This window comes from Chroicocephalus ridibundus, chromosome 2 (assembly GCF_963924245.1).
Source record: "Chroicocephalus ridibundus chromosome 2, bChrRid1.1, whole genome shotgun sequence".
Lineage (NCBI taxonomy): Eukaryota > Metazoa > Chordata > Aves > Charadriiformes > Laridae > Chroicocephalus > Chroicocephalus ridibundus.
The window spans coordinates 118,324,801-118,339,834 of record NC_086285.1 but is presented as its reverse complement, the minus strand read 5'-3'; the positions used below and the strand labels follow the sequence as shown (position 1 = coordinate 118,339,834).

At 39.6% G+C, this 15,034-nt stretch overlaps 1 protein-coding gene across 2 annotated transcripts; it reads right to left on the bottom strand.

Annotated features, from left to right (window-relative positions):
• Positions 1-2,156: 2,156 nt before the first annotated feature.
• RIOK3 (RIO kinase 3) lies at positions 2,157-13,674 on the bottom strand. 2 transcript variants are annotated; one of them, XM_063326708.1, is made up of 13 exons: positions 13,418-13,674; positions 12,411-12,532; positions 11,419-11,564; positions 11,198-11,302; positions 10,570-10,679; positions 9,764-9,907; positions 8,737-8,864; positions 7,394-7,582; positions 6,754-6,913; positions 5,666-5,746; positions 5,488-5,577; positions 5,004-5,111; positions 2,157-3,487 (listed from the first exon to the last, which is right to left on the bottom strand). In XM_063326708.1, the coding sequence occupies exons 1-13, from the start codon at positions 13,481-13,483 to the stop codon at positions 3,386-3,388; spliced, it is 1,551 nt and encodes a 516-aa protein (XP_063182778.1). In that variant the 5' UTR covers positions 13,484-13,674; the 3' UTR covers positions 2,157-3,385. The 2 variants fall into 2 exon arrangements, with proteins under 2 accessions (XP_063182778.1, XP_063182779.1); XM_063326709.1 differs by having other exon boundaries at positions 7,394-7,579; positions 13,418-13,670.
• Positions 13,675-15,034: the final 1,360 nt, after the last annotated feature.

Below are 15,034 nucleotides of genomic sequence, written 5' to 3'. Positions count from 1 at the left end.
CTCCCCTCACACGTGACGCGGGACCGGCCCGCCTTAAAGGCGCAGGACGCACAGGTGGGAACGGCCAGAGCCGGCACGTGTCGCGCAGCAGGTAAAAACACTTCGCCCAACCTTTTATAGAGCTTTTTCAAAAAAAAAAAAAAAACCACCAAAACTTTTAGGTGGGAGGAAGAAGGAACCAAGTGCTTCAGTATTTGCCCACGCTTTGCTGCATTGTCGCGATTTATACTGGTTTTGGGCATGAAACTGCTCTTCGGTGGCTAGGTGTAAAATAGATGAGAAAGGGAAATTATCCTCTGAAAACAGTCCCTATTTCAGGAACAATATTAATAAAGCATTATCGAAGTTAAAGTCCAGATTGTTTCTCAGCATTTACGCTTGTTTGTATTTTAGTTTGGACAATAAACCAGCAGTGGGTTTTTCTGCTTGATGCACCTTAGTTCCCCAGTTGCAAACCCTACAGTATAATTTAGAAATGGTGTGAGAACATCAATTACATATTTGCTTATTGGTGTAGTAAGAGAAATAAAAAACAGAGGGGGAGGAAAGAAAAAAAAAAAAACAAAAAACTGAGATCACACCAATTTAAAAGTTTCCAGATTAGACGAGAGTGGCGCAACTTAGTACAGGAGAAATACGAATTTAAGCACGGGATATTAACACGGTATCATGCAAACAGCTGCTCGCTGACTTGTGACCCCCTTAGTCCGATTGTGACAATTTCACATCGGACTCAAGAAACTGAAGTCACGGCTAGGAATGACAGCAAGTTTATTCGTTCTGCAGAACCCTCCTGCCTCATCAAGCAATTCCACGTTGACTAGAGAGGGCGCACAAGTATTTCCAGAGCGTTTAAACTACCTTAAAGTTTATCTTTTTTTACAAAATAAAAAATTTATTGCACGTTAGCCAAAAGTTTGGTTAATCCTAGGTCAAAACTTAAGAAACCTTCTACTTCCCTACAGGAGAGCAAGCACTTTTCTACAGTTGCAATAGGAATATTAAGATAGTGGAAACCAAGGGGGGGAATCAGCAGACAAGTACGTAACACAACTTGAAACTATTGTGATAGTTTTAGAAACAGCCATTAGAATAGCCATAATGTCAGGAAAGTTAGTGGCTTAATAGCAGTGGCTTAATTAACAATGAAAGGTCTAGATTTACTTCTAAGATTCTGTTTGCTTAATAATAATCCTAGAACCTTTAATTTCAAAGGAGTCCAGAAAAATGCTTATTTTAGCAACTTCTTATTTTCAACTACTTGACAACACGCCCAGACGTCAAAAATCTCAAAGCAAATTCCTGAACCAATTTCACTGCTGTAAAGAAAAAGATGTTCAGCCAATATAATTGGGGCTAGTAGCTTTAAATCACAGACTTGATGACCACTGCTTCATTTCCTTGTTTGTGGGGTTTTTTTAATCTGTGCTAGATATATTTTTAGAAAGGTATTAAAAATGACAGTAACTGAGGCCTCCATTCAAGCACGATACAAGCAGGTAACTCTGTTTCCAATGACAGCTCAAAAAACACCCTCCCCTCACTTCCCCTTTTTTCTGCTCTCTCTTCCCCTCACTTGATGCAAATATCCACAACAATCAACATGTTTCCTAGACGAGCACCTTGTAAGGCGTTAGCAACTGCCTTAATTTTTTCTCTAAGAAATGAGTACTGAAACTTCTAATAAGCCTAGAACAGGACTATGCTTTTATTTTAAAAGCCTTCTCTGAATGCTTTGAGGAAGATTCAGTTGTATTTGACAACAGAAGCTTTCAGTCTTCCTGAAGGGGTTAGGTAACCGTAGCGCCTCCCTCTCAGTACCTCTGTTCTTTCCCCGATATCATTATTGGGGAACTATTTCACTGAGCAATTAGGAATAGACTTAAGTCTCCCAAATACCTAAGTTCCTTTATTTCAAAAGTAAGGGGTAAATGCAAGACAACTGTCTAATTTAGAAAAGGGAAGAGGATCCAAGTACTGGGATGAAACTGGCAAAAACATTGAGGTTGTTTACTGTTTATGTAGTACCCACCAAAATTGTAATTTTTCTATTGTTTTAGTGAATTAGCGTAGTCCTACCGTAGCACTGCTTTAGTGCAGCACTGAGGATCAATGAAGGCTTGTATGATGCGAAGAACCACGCAAAAGCACCACAACAAGATCTTGAGTTTTTACTTTACCACCGGTTTTCCAACAACAACAACAAAAAAATAATAAAAAAAGCACTTTCACAGCACACTGTGAGAATGTCATGTGTAGCAACACTATATTCTGCTTGATAAAGAGCAGCATCAGAAACAGCAATCCATTAAAAAGAAGTTGATCAGAATTTCTTAATTCTGAACCATCCCAATACATCAGTTCATTTTTAAATGCCTAGATTTTTAGAACTTGCTAAAATAAAGAGACTGAGATTAAGAATAAAAGCATGAGAAAAAGACCAATTTGAGTATTCTTTTTGCACTTGTATGCAAAAAGGTTCATTGAAAAATAACGATGACCAATATTTAGCTTTCATAGTCTATAAGCATCTTCGGGGTCAGTAAGAATGTTTGATGTTTTACCCAGAATTTCCAGTTAGAGACAGGATTATTATAGAGATTTTTTTTTCCACTGAGTTCTTGGAACAATTTATGTATTAAAAGTGAAACTAACTGAACTTACTCTTTGTTACACAACTCGGATGCAGCTCTCAGATGTTCCTGGCCCATCACCAAAGACGGCCTCTGCTGGTTGGATTCAAATCTGTTTCTCATGTAAAACCCAATTGTATTTACAGAGGTAGAGCCACATTCTGTGTACTTCAAACGAAAAGGTCCAGACTTTTGCATATATAAAGACATTGGTTTGTTAAATTAACATTTTCATGTTATGGCAGCACATAGTTTGGCTTTCCATTTTGCACGTGGTGGAGAAGGATTAAAGGTTTGCTGACATCACGTCCATATACAATTTTTAATTAGTTTTTCAAGCAGCAATAGGAGAAAGAGAGGGATTCCCCTTGTTTGCTTTCCCACTAAATACTTTAGATGATCTAAATGATTTTTAAATAATTTTTTAAAAAAAACTAAAACAAGTAAGCTCTGAATCATGCAAAATATGACCACCTCAGCTACATTAGTCTAACGTAACTGGGCAATTGGTGAAGTTGCCAGACTATCTGAAGAGGTAGTGACAGTCCATTCTCACAGTGCCAGCCTGAAGTGTGGGCTAAGTTAAAAAATAAAACCACCGAGGCATCACCGTATGCTCACTGTGTTTTCCATTTTGGTATTCCCAGTCAACCACTCTCCCTTGACATTGGTAGCTGACATTTACCACTGCACCAACATAGTCAGAAGCAGTACATTTGTGTTTCGTTTCGTTAGCAGCTATGCACTCAGTGCTATTCATCATATATAGGTGGGTCTCCATCGCTTGAAAACATTGAGAGTTTCTTTCCATGATTCTGCACGTGATCTTCATTCATCTTCTCCAAAGCTTCAATCTAGAAAGCCAAAAATAAATCCATGCTGAAATCATAAAACCATGACTACACCAGAATGTTTCTGAACAGTGTTAAAAGGTAACTTCAGATGACCGATCATTTCTATTTCAATGATTCAGTCACATGTATGGGGCAATATACTTTGGAAATATAGTTTGAAACCTCTGTTCTCAGAAAATTAGTAAAAGGAGTAGCACTCCTTTATAGTTTCATGCTGTGTAACTGAAATGCATGAGTTGCCAGGAGGACTGGATGATTCTTATGACTCCAGCCGTATTCCCCGAAGTACAAAAGCACCGGTTTCTTCAACTCTGAACACCTCTACTGTAACTCAGCAAATCCATCAGCATTGGAGAAATTCCAAGTAATATTACAGTTACAAATCCACTGCAATTGCTTTTAATGGTATACGCTGAAGACAGTTATACTTAAATGTTTTGTGCAATCAACGTAACAACTAAGGTAGCTTATTATCTTCAGATTGTTATATTTGGATTACTTCCTATTGTACTCCAGAGGAGACAGGTTTAGTTACCAGTGACTAAAGTCAAAATCTGAAGTTTAGGGATAGGCTGCTCAAATTCACCTAGATGTAAACAGCAACATAAGTCTTTCCCATAAAACTTCTAAGCAAGAAAGATGATGTAAACCAACAACAAAACTGACCCCCCACACCAATACTAACAACACAGCCAGTGAGGGAATTAGTTTTTGCTTCACTGATACAGAAGGATCTTGGAACAGTGACACTGTGTTCCCTTTATGCCTCTCCCTCTGTTTGAGCAGCTGTCCCAGGAGTTAACTAATTTCAAGCTCCCACCTACTACATGCTGGGCTAACATAAGCCTATGCTGTCATTAGGAATTGATTAGAACTGACATGTAGACCTTACTTTAATTAGTGAATATGGGAAATATGGGACATTTGACAACTTATTTTTATAAATGTCTGGTATCAGGATGCACACTTTGAGGAGTTACAGCTAAAATTTGAAAATTAAAAGCCAAAGGTGATCGAAGATTCCTAGTCCATATTTCTATTAGCATTATTTTAGGCTTGAAAATTGATAATGTTAGACTAAACTTTAAATTCAAGTTAAGTTAAAATCTAAAAAATTATAAATAAGCAGTAGAACAATTATTATTTTTAACCCAGCCTTCCTTCCTCTGCACAACCTTTAATACATGTAAGCAAAGAAAACAAAGCTAGCTTTTAAACTAGAACAGATAACTATATTTTCCTTAACACTGAAAGAAGCAATCATATGCAACATGAAGCCTTTTATACTTGAAAGCAGGGAGATCAGGAAAAGTGGTGGAGAGGTCTGTCAATCTGAGTTTCAGAAAACATTTTTACTATGTTGAAATTATCGAGCATAAAGAAAAGAAAAAAAGATGCAGAATGATTGCTGAAATTGCACTCACGCACTAGTCATACAAACTAAAGTTGGAAAATTAAGGTATTAGAATAGCTCCTAGCTAACAAATTCAAATGTTAGACACAGATAAAGCTGTACCTCTTCTTGGAAGTCTACTTCATTGTCAGCTGTAATATTAAAACCTGAGACAGCATTGAAGAGTTCACGCTCATTAAGTGCTTCTGCCACACCTCCTTTCTGGAAGAACTAGTCAATAAAAAAAAAAAAGCACACATTAAACACTTTTCTACACAAAACAAAACACTCCTTTTCCTTCCCCAAGTTACAATTACAATATTTAGTCAAAATGACATTTTTGCTTTTGTTGACCTACCAATGAAAATAACTGAAAGAAGTTTTAAGTTCTAGCAGTACCATTTTATTCTTCAAGACTTTTTTCCCTTTCAGAGAAGAACACCATCAGTACGGACAATATACAAGAGTAATCTTATATGTAGGTGGTGGTGATTTTTTTTTTTTTTAAAAAACAGTTGCATTCGTTGATTTTTAGTTACTTCTGAATTTATTTTTATCTTGGAAAACATTCAGCATAACAGAGGATTGTCAGATGAAGAGGACCTACCTGTGACACATTCCTACAGTCTCTGAACAAAAATTCAAGTCCATGAGGATGGGTTGGCTCCACAGACTGACTGACATCAATAAGCCAGACCTGTATCCACAGGGAGATAGCAATTCACTTTGCAATAACATTTCACATCAGATGAAACCTTTTCTCCCCACATGAATAAGCAGCTCACCTTCCCATCATGCCAAAGCATGTTGTATTCACTCAGATCTGCATGCACCAGGTTGCACTCCTTATACAACTGTTGCATCATCTGCAAGGAACCAAATTAATGAATGAAGTATGCTGTACTCCAAATAAATATCGTTTTCACGACTATAACACCAAAAAAAGCCTCTCCCCAGTCACCCACCCAATTTACATCATTTTTTCCAAGTCATCAACCAAGTTTCACACAGGGAATTGCAGTTTTGGTAAACTGCCATCAAGCTAAGCTTTTATTACTGAGCTTAGCTTTGGCAAGTCAGAAGAATCAGTCTGGTAAACTCATGTCAGCCCTGCCAACCAGTCCAAGTGCACGAGACTATCTGTAAACACGTTCTCTAAATATACCTGTCATTCCTATCACACAGGAAAGAAGTCTCACAGTTTTAGGTACTGAATCCTAACTGGTATGCATATTCACTTAAAACATGGTTGTGTTGCTCTACTGGTCTCAAAATTTCAGGCCCAGACCATTCATATTATCAAGCTGCTGGGTTGGTTGGTTGTTTTTTTTTTTAATGTCTACAGGAAGCTAATAGCAAGTGGACAGTTAGCAGGTACATGTTTGAACCAATTACAGCTGATAATACGGAAGTAAAGTATCCACCATGCAATCTTCTAATTCATTCTCCGATTTCTAGATTTATTAAAAAGGGGGGTGGAGAGGGGTTTATCATTGGAGAGTGCTTAAGCATCGTAAATTAAGTTGTTTGGTAAGCCCAGAAAGACTTCAGAGAACTTCCTAAACCACATACTACTTCTCTAAAAAGAGGACTACTTGCTCATAATTCCTCTGCTGCCAAGTATCTGTTTGTCACCAAGTTTCAGCACATTTTCTACTCAGACTAAGATTAAATTTATTAATTTTTTTTAGTGCATAATTTCTTATTTATTTTAAGTCACACATTAAACAGCAGCAAAATAAGCCTTTGGACTCTGTATCTTGAAAGTGATGCAAGCACCCTGAAAAGTAAATAAATGCTGATTTCTCCTTTAAGTTATTCCCCTAAAAGAAAACACAACCCAGAATTAGAGGAGAAATCAACATTGTCTTACATTAAGAACCTGATAGTAGGCCTTTTTCATATCTTCACTACTAAGCGTTACATCCTTTAGTTTAGGAGCTGGGACTTGGTCCTGGCCAATGAAAGACATAACCAAGACGTGTTTCTTAAGGATAACCACTTGAGGACAAGGAATTCCTGCATTTTGCATTCTGTGGATCAGAAAACAGATACTGATTAAGAAAAACAAAATAAAACCCCCAAAACCCTGCAGCTCCAGTTCCTGCTTGCTCATTTCCAGTCTTAGAGAGCTGTGCGAGAAACTTGATCTAGAGTCAAAAAGTCTTTGAAATAGACTAAATTGAAAACTGAATGAAAATATATATTTCACATAGGAAAATTCAGATCTTAAAGTCATAAGTAGGTCTGAAAACGCTCACTGAAAACCAATTACTTTTACAGGTAGACCCTGTTAACTTTATGGGCTTGTAAATTCGGCTGCCAAATCCCTGAAGATGCTGACAATTCATTAAACTGTACGAAACCAGATGCTTACTCAACCTGTGCCAGGTTATATATTATTTAGCCTAAAAAATCAAATCTAAACTTCTACCCAGACACAGTGTATCTTTCTTAAACAGAGAATAAGAAACCGAGAGACATTTGGCAACTACCCTTTTTTTTCCCTTTACCTTGTTAAGTTATGCATTTCCTTCTCAGCCCACATACGAATAATCTTTCGTGGATTCAATTTACTGAAGCGGTCTTTAAATCTGTAGTCATCCTTAATATATTTGTCACGGTTCTTGAATTCATTAAGAGTTGTTTTAAACACTTTGATGGCACATTCTGGAGGTATAACTTTATCTTCAGTTGCACTTCTCGTGGAAAAAGTCAAATATATAACAAAGTTAACTATTCACATTTTTACAAGCAAATGCATGGTTTTAGTTGGGGAGGGGTTAACATTGCAAGAGACAGCAATTTTTAATATAAGAGAGGAAAAGATCTGATTTTCTATCAAATTTGGAAGCCAATTCAAGTTAAATTTATAAGAGTTCTATGATTAAGCTTATATATGAAAGTTCAGGTTTTAGCATTTTGATTATATGTTGCTTACCGAATAGGTTCCATGTCCCAATTTGTTACTATTTTACTTAAATATCATAGCTAATAAGAGCCCTATTAATGGATGTACTTGCGTCAAGAAATTACAAGTGAGAAGAGTCTTGCAGTAGAACAATAATGGTAGTATCACAATGTTTTGTTAAGCACCACAAAGATATTGCCTACTGAGTAATACTAAGCAAAAGAACACTCCTGAACATCATTCAAGCAAAGATAAATTAAAAAAAAAACAAACAAAAGCATCTTTTCTCCCCACCCCCAAATTACCTCTCTCTTGACATCTCTAAATGGGCTACCTGTATTTGGGCTTTATTAGTTCTTTCTTACCTCACTTTAAGCTAGTGGTGTTTCAGTGCACTACAATCGCTACTAATGTACTACAGTCATTCCACAGCGCAGTAGTCTTTAAAACTGGACTCTTGCACGACTTGCAAAGTAAACAGCATCCCAACACTATTCTCAAAGTAAACCAAAAGTAATAAACAGCACCTCCACCGAACTGCACAGATGGAACTGATAATATAGCAATCCATATGGAAAGACAATCTTCAGGTAGCCTAAGCTCATCATGACAGCTCTGTAGTCCGCAGCAGGTCAGTGGAAAGAGTTCCTCCGAATCTCAAGACTTTTTTTATAAAAGGAGTATACGTTTTTCCACAGAAAGCTATAGTGGATTTCCCCCCATTCATTAAATGCTCTCCAAGGAGGAAACTGGGGATTTTTTTGTTACTTTACAATTGGTACCATCTGGTTTTCAGAATTTATTATTATCTCCATGTGTATGAATACAAACTTTAAGTCTTGGGAATTAAAAAAGTGCAGATGGTTTTAAAAAGCAGAAACCACAAAAATATTTAAACAGTCTCTGGTACTTAAAGCTACTGTCAGTAACAAACAATATACTTACTTTCCTCCATACGCATGAAAAACAACAGATTCTTTTCCTGTGCTGATACAGCCTGTAATGGTCTCCAGCATTCCAGAATTGACCATCTTGTACAGAAGTAAACGCGTTTTAGGATCCACTGCTTTCTCCTACAGGCAAGAAATGAATCATTAAAATAATTCTTTGCTTTACAGTGAGCTTAGAGTATTTATATACCACAAGTATTCATTCAGCTAGATGGAAAGAATAATGTATTAAGAGCATTCTCTCAACTGGTAGAGAGAAAAAAAAATGCAACACAAACCAAACAAACACATGAATCAAAACAAAACTGCTCCAGCACTGTCATACTAAGATTTAATACTCTCAGGTACTTTGTCAGCTGCGTAGCATACACAGTATTTTATCAATTACACATAAAGTACAGACTGTGTCCCGAGAGCACTTTCTATAGTGTTTTCAAGAAGTCTTTACAAACCGTAAATCACAATGTCCCAAATATTATGCTCCTTTTATATCAGTAACAATAAAGCAAAACACACAAAGCTGAAGAAGTCCACAGTAAGATTTACCAGATTTACCAGGATTTTCCTGCTCTAAACTCACCCATAAAACACATGAACTGACTTCCTAAATTATTAAGTCAGATTTTACTTGGTCACATTGTCTTCCTGACACTTGATCAGACAACAGATATTTGGAGCCACATGGTTCAACTGCAGAGGATTAGTCCTCTGGATTGTTTCTATAAATAATCAGCTACAATGAATAAACTGCCTAGAAATTAAGAGACAAGTTTAGAAAGACAAAGAGGAAAAAAATGGAAGCTGCTTGCTCTTATTTTGATATGGCTCTCACAGTAATGCAGCTCAAATAAAGACAGGCTTTTTTCTAGTAGGAGCTGGCTGATACCATCTCCTTCAGCAATGTTAACACAATATTGCTTAACTGTTTTACTAAAAACAGAATGTTTCAAGGCATTACCAAAACAGTGTTCAGCTGTTACACAAGATAAAAAGTATACAGAGAGATTTTATTAAAAACATACAGCAGTGGAGTGCTCCTTCTTTTCATGGAGCCTTGCACTTCGACGTTCCTCAGAGTACGCGTGTTGCTTTAAGGCATTGAAGACTTGATTTGACAGCTTTAAGTCCATCCCGATTCCATCCCCAACTTGGAATTCAGGTGCAAACTGCAAGTAGAAATAACTGAAGTTTAAGCATTGTTACTAGCAGACACCAAGAGTTGGCACAAGCAGGAATTTCTCTGATCTGCAAAAAACCTAGGGTAGATTATGACCTATGTGAAACCCACTTTGCATAATGTTGTCACTATGTTAAAAAACATATTGCTCTAAACTCAGAACTCAAAGTTCTGCCCAAATTGATATGAAATTACCTAACATCCTGTCAAAATAACACTTGCAGCATTTCCTTATTTGCAGAAGTTGTACCAGCTATATTAAAGAAAACAGAAGGTATCTACTATGGATAAACAGACGGAAAAGCTGTAAATCAAAAAACTGACTGAAAATGAGTTACTTGGATCAACAGCCAAAATTAGTTAAAAAAAAAAAAAAAGAAGTAGGTTACACGACAGCTGTGCTTTTCAAAAACAGCCTTGGTGTTTTATTTGCCTGTGTATGAAACTTGCTGATAGAACTGTTTTGGCAGAACAAAACTATGTAAATTCTTGAATCGTGATCTTTAACAAGCTATTATTAAACAAGAAACCTGCACAACTCAGACTACCAATTTGAATAACTAATCCAGACACTGCATTGCACAGATGGACAAGCATTAGTTCTTTGGTTGAATTACAGCATTCCAGTTTCATAAGTAAGTTTTCACTTACATTTTCCATGCGAGCAGTGTTCTTTCTTCCACATACCACTTCATCATGTTTAGTAGTAATATCTTTTCCTTTTCCTATAAAGCCCTTTCTTGGTGTTGTAGTAGGTTTATCTGCCAGTAGTGAGAAAAATAAATCTAACTTTACACCTACGCAGACATAACTAATGCTTATAAAGACTCCACAATGCCCACAAGACTAACATAATTTTATTTATTAAACAGAATAAAATATTTTCATTGTATGATCTCACCCTAAACATGACAGCTTCTTTTGCTGTGTTATGACTTACTTCTCTGGGGTGTCAGACACACTTTGGTGTGTTAAAGACAGGGATATTCAATATTATGTGCAGATGCCCCTAACCAAATGTAGATGACAGATATGCATATCCCACAATACTTTCCATGTACAATAGTTATTTTACTAGATTCAGCCACCAAAGCCAACATACTGGCAGACAGAAGCCTGAAGTTACCCACCCAACTTCCTGCATAACACCTCCCGTTTAGGTGACCTGATTTTGCATACAACTGGTATGTCTCCTGACATTCAAAAAACCTGATTTAACTATGTCATGTTCTTAGGTCTATTAACTTAAGAAATTGCATTGTTTAAAACTGCCACGTACCTGCTCTATAAGGATCATGACGGGTATCTTGCCAATCAACCTCATCCTCTGAGCTGTCACTGTCATAGGGATGCACCTTCCGATAATTTTCAAAGGATATAGAGACTTAAGAAACAAAACAAATAAGCAGGTCTGTGATTATCAGGAATTTCCTACTTCCTCACAGCTCTGTCAACTTAAGCAGAGCGCCAAGAATATCTCCATATTTCTTCTGAGTGTACCTTTGCTATCTCCATTGATCTTCTTCTCTTCACGCCGAAGCTGTGCATCGTACTCCCTGTCAAATTCCATCTGCAGCATCTGAGCTAGCATTAGGTCACTAGAAGTGTCAACATTTTCTCCTGTAATAAACGGTCCTTCAGCAACACTAGGTAAAATGAAAACAGAAATTTAAAAAATTAAACACAGTAATTGAAACAGATTTATACCATTTCATCACTCTGTACAAAAAACTCACGTACACCTGCATAGAAACTAGTGGATCTCAACTGTCTGCCCCCCACCTCCAAGACAACACTAAATATTAATAGAGCATGACTTAATTTCTCTTTTCTACTCCTTTACAATGCAAACATTATTAAAACTTTTACTTGTTTACCATTCTGCAAGAAGCATTAGACTCTATTTTTAAGATGCCCTTCATGAAAGTGAAAAGAAGATATACAGGTGTATGTGTGTGTATATACATATTTATAAATAAATAAAAACCATTTTAAAACCCCAGAAACCAACAAAACAGCATTGCTTTGCTCTGCTTCACAGGAAAGACCACAGGCAAAGTTTGTATAAGCTTAGCACTAGTAAGCTCTTGGCCTACGTTTAGAGCTCCCACGTATTAGGAGGATACAGGTGATACACCTGACAGTTCCAGAAATAACATTGTACATTGTTAGTAACAGTTTCCAAAAGGGAAGAAAAAAAAAAATTCTGACAACGCTTCTCAAAACACAGCTTACAGACTGCCTTAAGCACCCAAAACAATGTGAAGAAAATATCAAGAAAGAGGGAAAGGTGACTGAGAAGAAAGTCTAAGGAAGAGTTTTAATTGGGGAAGCCATCTTCATGGAAAAAGACCTGAAGAAGCAAAAGTTAAGAGGCAATAGGCAAAGCACTTCCTACACCACTACACCTTAAGCGCGCAGTAAGAAAATGCACAAGAGATAAAAGATGGCTTCACAACTACGAAGGTCACTAATCCAGGATTTAAACTTACGCAACAACTTCAGGAAAAGCAGCATTTTCTTCTTCCAATTGCAGCTCTTTTGCCAGCTGTTCACTCATTACATCAGCAAGGGAACATGATATTGATGTTGTATTAGGGGCTCCCCACGGACACTGTAAATAAGCATTTTATTCATGTCAACGAGAAATGCAGTGGCAACATAATAATCAGGATAATTAGCAATCACTATCTCTAAAATAAGCTCATGTAATCTTATAAGAGCATGTCTTCTACGGATACTTAGAGAAGTATAATGAACTAAAGCACAGAAGATACCTCAAGGAGCAGTTCCATAAACTCAGTAGGGAGAACTGTGATTGAAAGGATGTTGATGGTTACTTACTAATGGGAGGGGGGAAGAGTCAGTTTGTCAGTACCTCCTGAAGACAGAGACAAAGCCTTCCCAGTAAGTTTGCTTACAAGCGTACACAGAGACCATGTAAAACTTCTCTTGGAATAACACAATATTAATGGCTTAGGCACAGCTTCCTCCCCGGTTTCTAGAGCCCCGAGGGGACAGCCATCATAAATACCACTTCAAAAATGCAGAAGCAGGCACAAAACTTTGGCTGGGGGGGCGGAGGTTGGGGAACGATGAATCCCAACCAAGTCGTGACCCACTCTCCCAATAACCAAACTCACTGAGATCCAACTCCTTGCTCACCAACAAACAGAGCGTGGAGCGAAGCCACTCATTTATCAGGCTCCAACAGCAGCTCTCTCTACCACGAAGATAACCTCCGGGAGCTGGGAACCACGCCAATGCCCCGTTCCAGCTCTTGGCAGCGGAGCCAAAAGCGCTCCGTTCGCCAAATAACCGTGACCCTGGTTTTGCTGGCACCGCTCGACGGCCTCAGCACCCACCCCCCGCCTCAGAAGGAGGGAAGAAGGGCAGCAAGGCCCAGCCGCCGCCGTTAAGGCCCGGTGCGGCGGGCCCGCCGGGCCGGGCCTTAACGGCGGCGGCTGGGCCCAACGCCCCTCGCCCAGCCCGCGCTCACCTTGCTCCGCCAGGCGGGGCCCGGCCCGGCCTCGGGGGGGGCGGCGGCAACTCCTACAGGGTCCATCTGCGCATGTAAGGGCGGGCGACAGCGGCGGCGACGGAGGGCTCTCCCTCAGGGCAGCGACGCTCCGAATGCCGAGTCTTCCGGGTTCTCCTTCCGCCGTCCTCTCTCTCACCGTCACCTGCCGGCAGGCTCCCCCATTGGCTGGCGGCCGGGGGAATCGCCCGCCTTTTCCGGTGATGTCAGTAGGGCGGAGGATGAAGCGGAAGATGAAGCGTCGCTGGGGGAGGAGGCGCAGCCGCAGCCATGGCTAATGGCTAGCGCCTGGTGGGAGGGCGATGGCAGCCCGCCCGCGGAGCTGTGTTGATAGCAAACCAAAGAGGATGACGTCGGATAGGTGACGTTTGCTTTTATCTAAGGACGTAACCAAGAGAAGGCAGGGGGCGGGGAGGAGGAGTAACCCACCCCATAAGTGAACAAATGAATTTGATCCCCATCCCATAACTCACTGTAAATACAAAATTAAATACTTCGTATGTGATCATCTTGTCCCTAAATGAGGGTTCTTCACCCCGTGTGCGGGAGCCAATCAACATACGGAGTCGAAATACGTATTTTTCTTTCAGTTCTGTGGAATCAGGTCCCGGGCATTTAACAACAGGTAGCACACCTCACCTTTCAAACCACCCAATATTGATGACAAAATATAGCTGATGGGTCAATAATGATTCATTCATTAACTACACATGCTATACTCCTAACTATACATATGGGCCAAGGCCAATGGCATGAGATTCAACAAGGGCAAGTGCCGGGTCCTGCACTTGGGTCACAACAACCCCATGCAGCGCTACAGGCTTGGGGAAGAGTGGCTGGAGAGCTGGCCGGCAGGAAAGGACCTGGGGGTGTTGGTTGACAGCCGGCTGAATATGAGCCAGCAGTGTGCCCAGGTGGCCAAGAAGGCCAATAGCATTCTGGCTTGTATCAGGAATAGTGTGGCCAGCAAGGCCAGGGAAATGATCGTCCCCCTGTACTCGTCACTGGTGAGGCCCCACCTCAAGTACTATGTACAGTTTTGGGCCCCTCAGTACAAAAAAGACATTGAGGTGCTGGAGCATGTCCAGAGAAGGGCAATGAAGCTGGTGAGGGGTCTGGAGAACAAAGTCTTATGAGGAGCGGCTGAGGGAGCTGGGGTTGTTTAGCCTGGAGAAAAGGAGGCTGAGGGGAGACCTTATCGCTCTTTACAGCTACCTGAAAGGAGGCTGTAGAGAGGTGGGGGTCGGTCTCTTCTCCCAAGTAACAGGCCGTAGGACAAGAGGAAACGGCCTCAAGTTGCACCAGGGGAGGTTTAGGTTGGATATTAGGAAAATTTTCTTCATTGAAAGGGTTGTGAAGCATTGGAACAGGCTGCCCAGGGAAGTGTTTGAGTCACCATCCCTGGAGCTGTTTAAAAGATACGCAGATGTGGTGCTCAGGGACATGTTTTAGTGGTGGACTTGGCAGTGCTAGTTTAACAGTTGGACTGAATGATCTTAAAGGTCCCTTCCAACCTTGACGATTCTATGATTCTACACAGATCTAAGCTCATGTTTAAAACATTTAGGGAGGCTACCT

What these genes read in the sequence shown, in the direction of transcription:
- RIOK3 (XM_063326708.1), bottom strand. Translation starts at nt 13,483, where the DNA reads ATGGACCCTGTAGGAGTTGCCGCCGCCCCCCCCGAGGCCGGGCCGGGC. An exon ending in GAAATGCATAACTTAACAAG is followed by an intron (nt 6,914 to 7,393) that starts GTAAAGGGAAAA and finishes TCTGATCCACAG; the next exon opens with AATGCAAAATGCAGGAATTC. An exon ending in AAGTAGACTTCCAAGAAGAG is followed by an intron (nt 3,488 to 5,003) that starts GTACAGCTTTAT and finishes TTGGCTTTCTAG; the next exon opens with ATTGAAGCTTTGGAGAAGAT.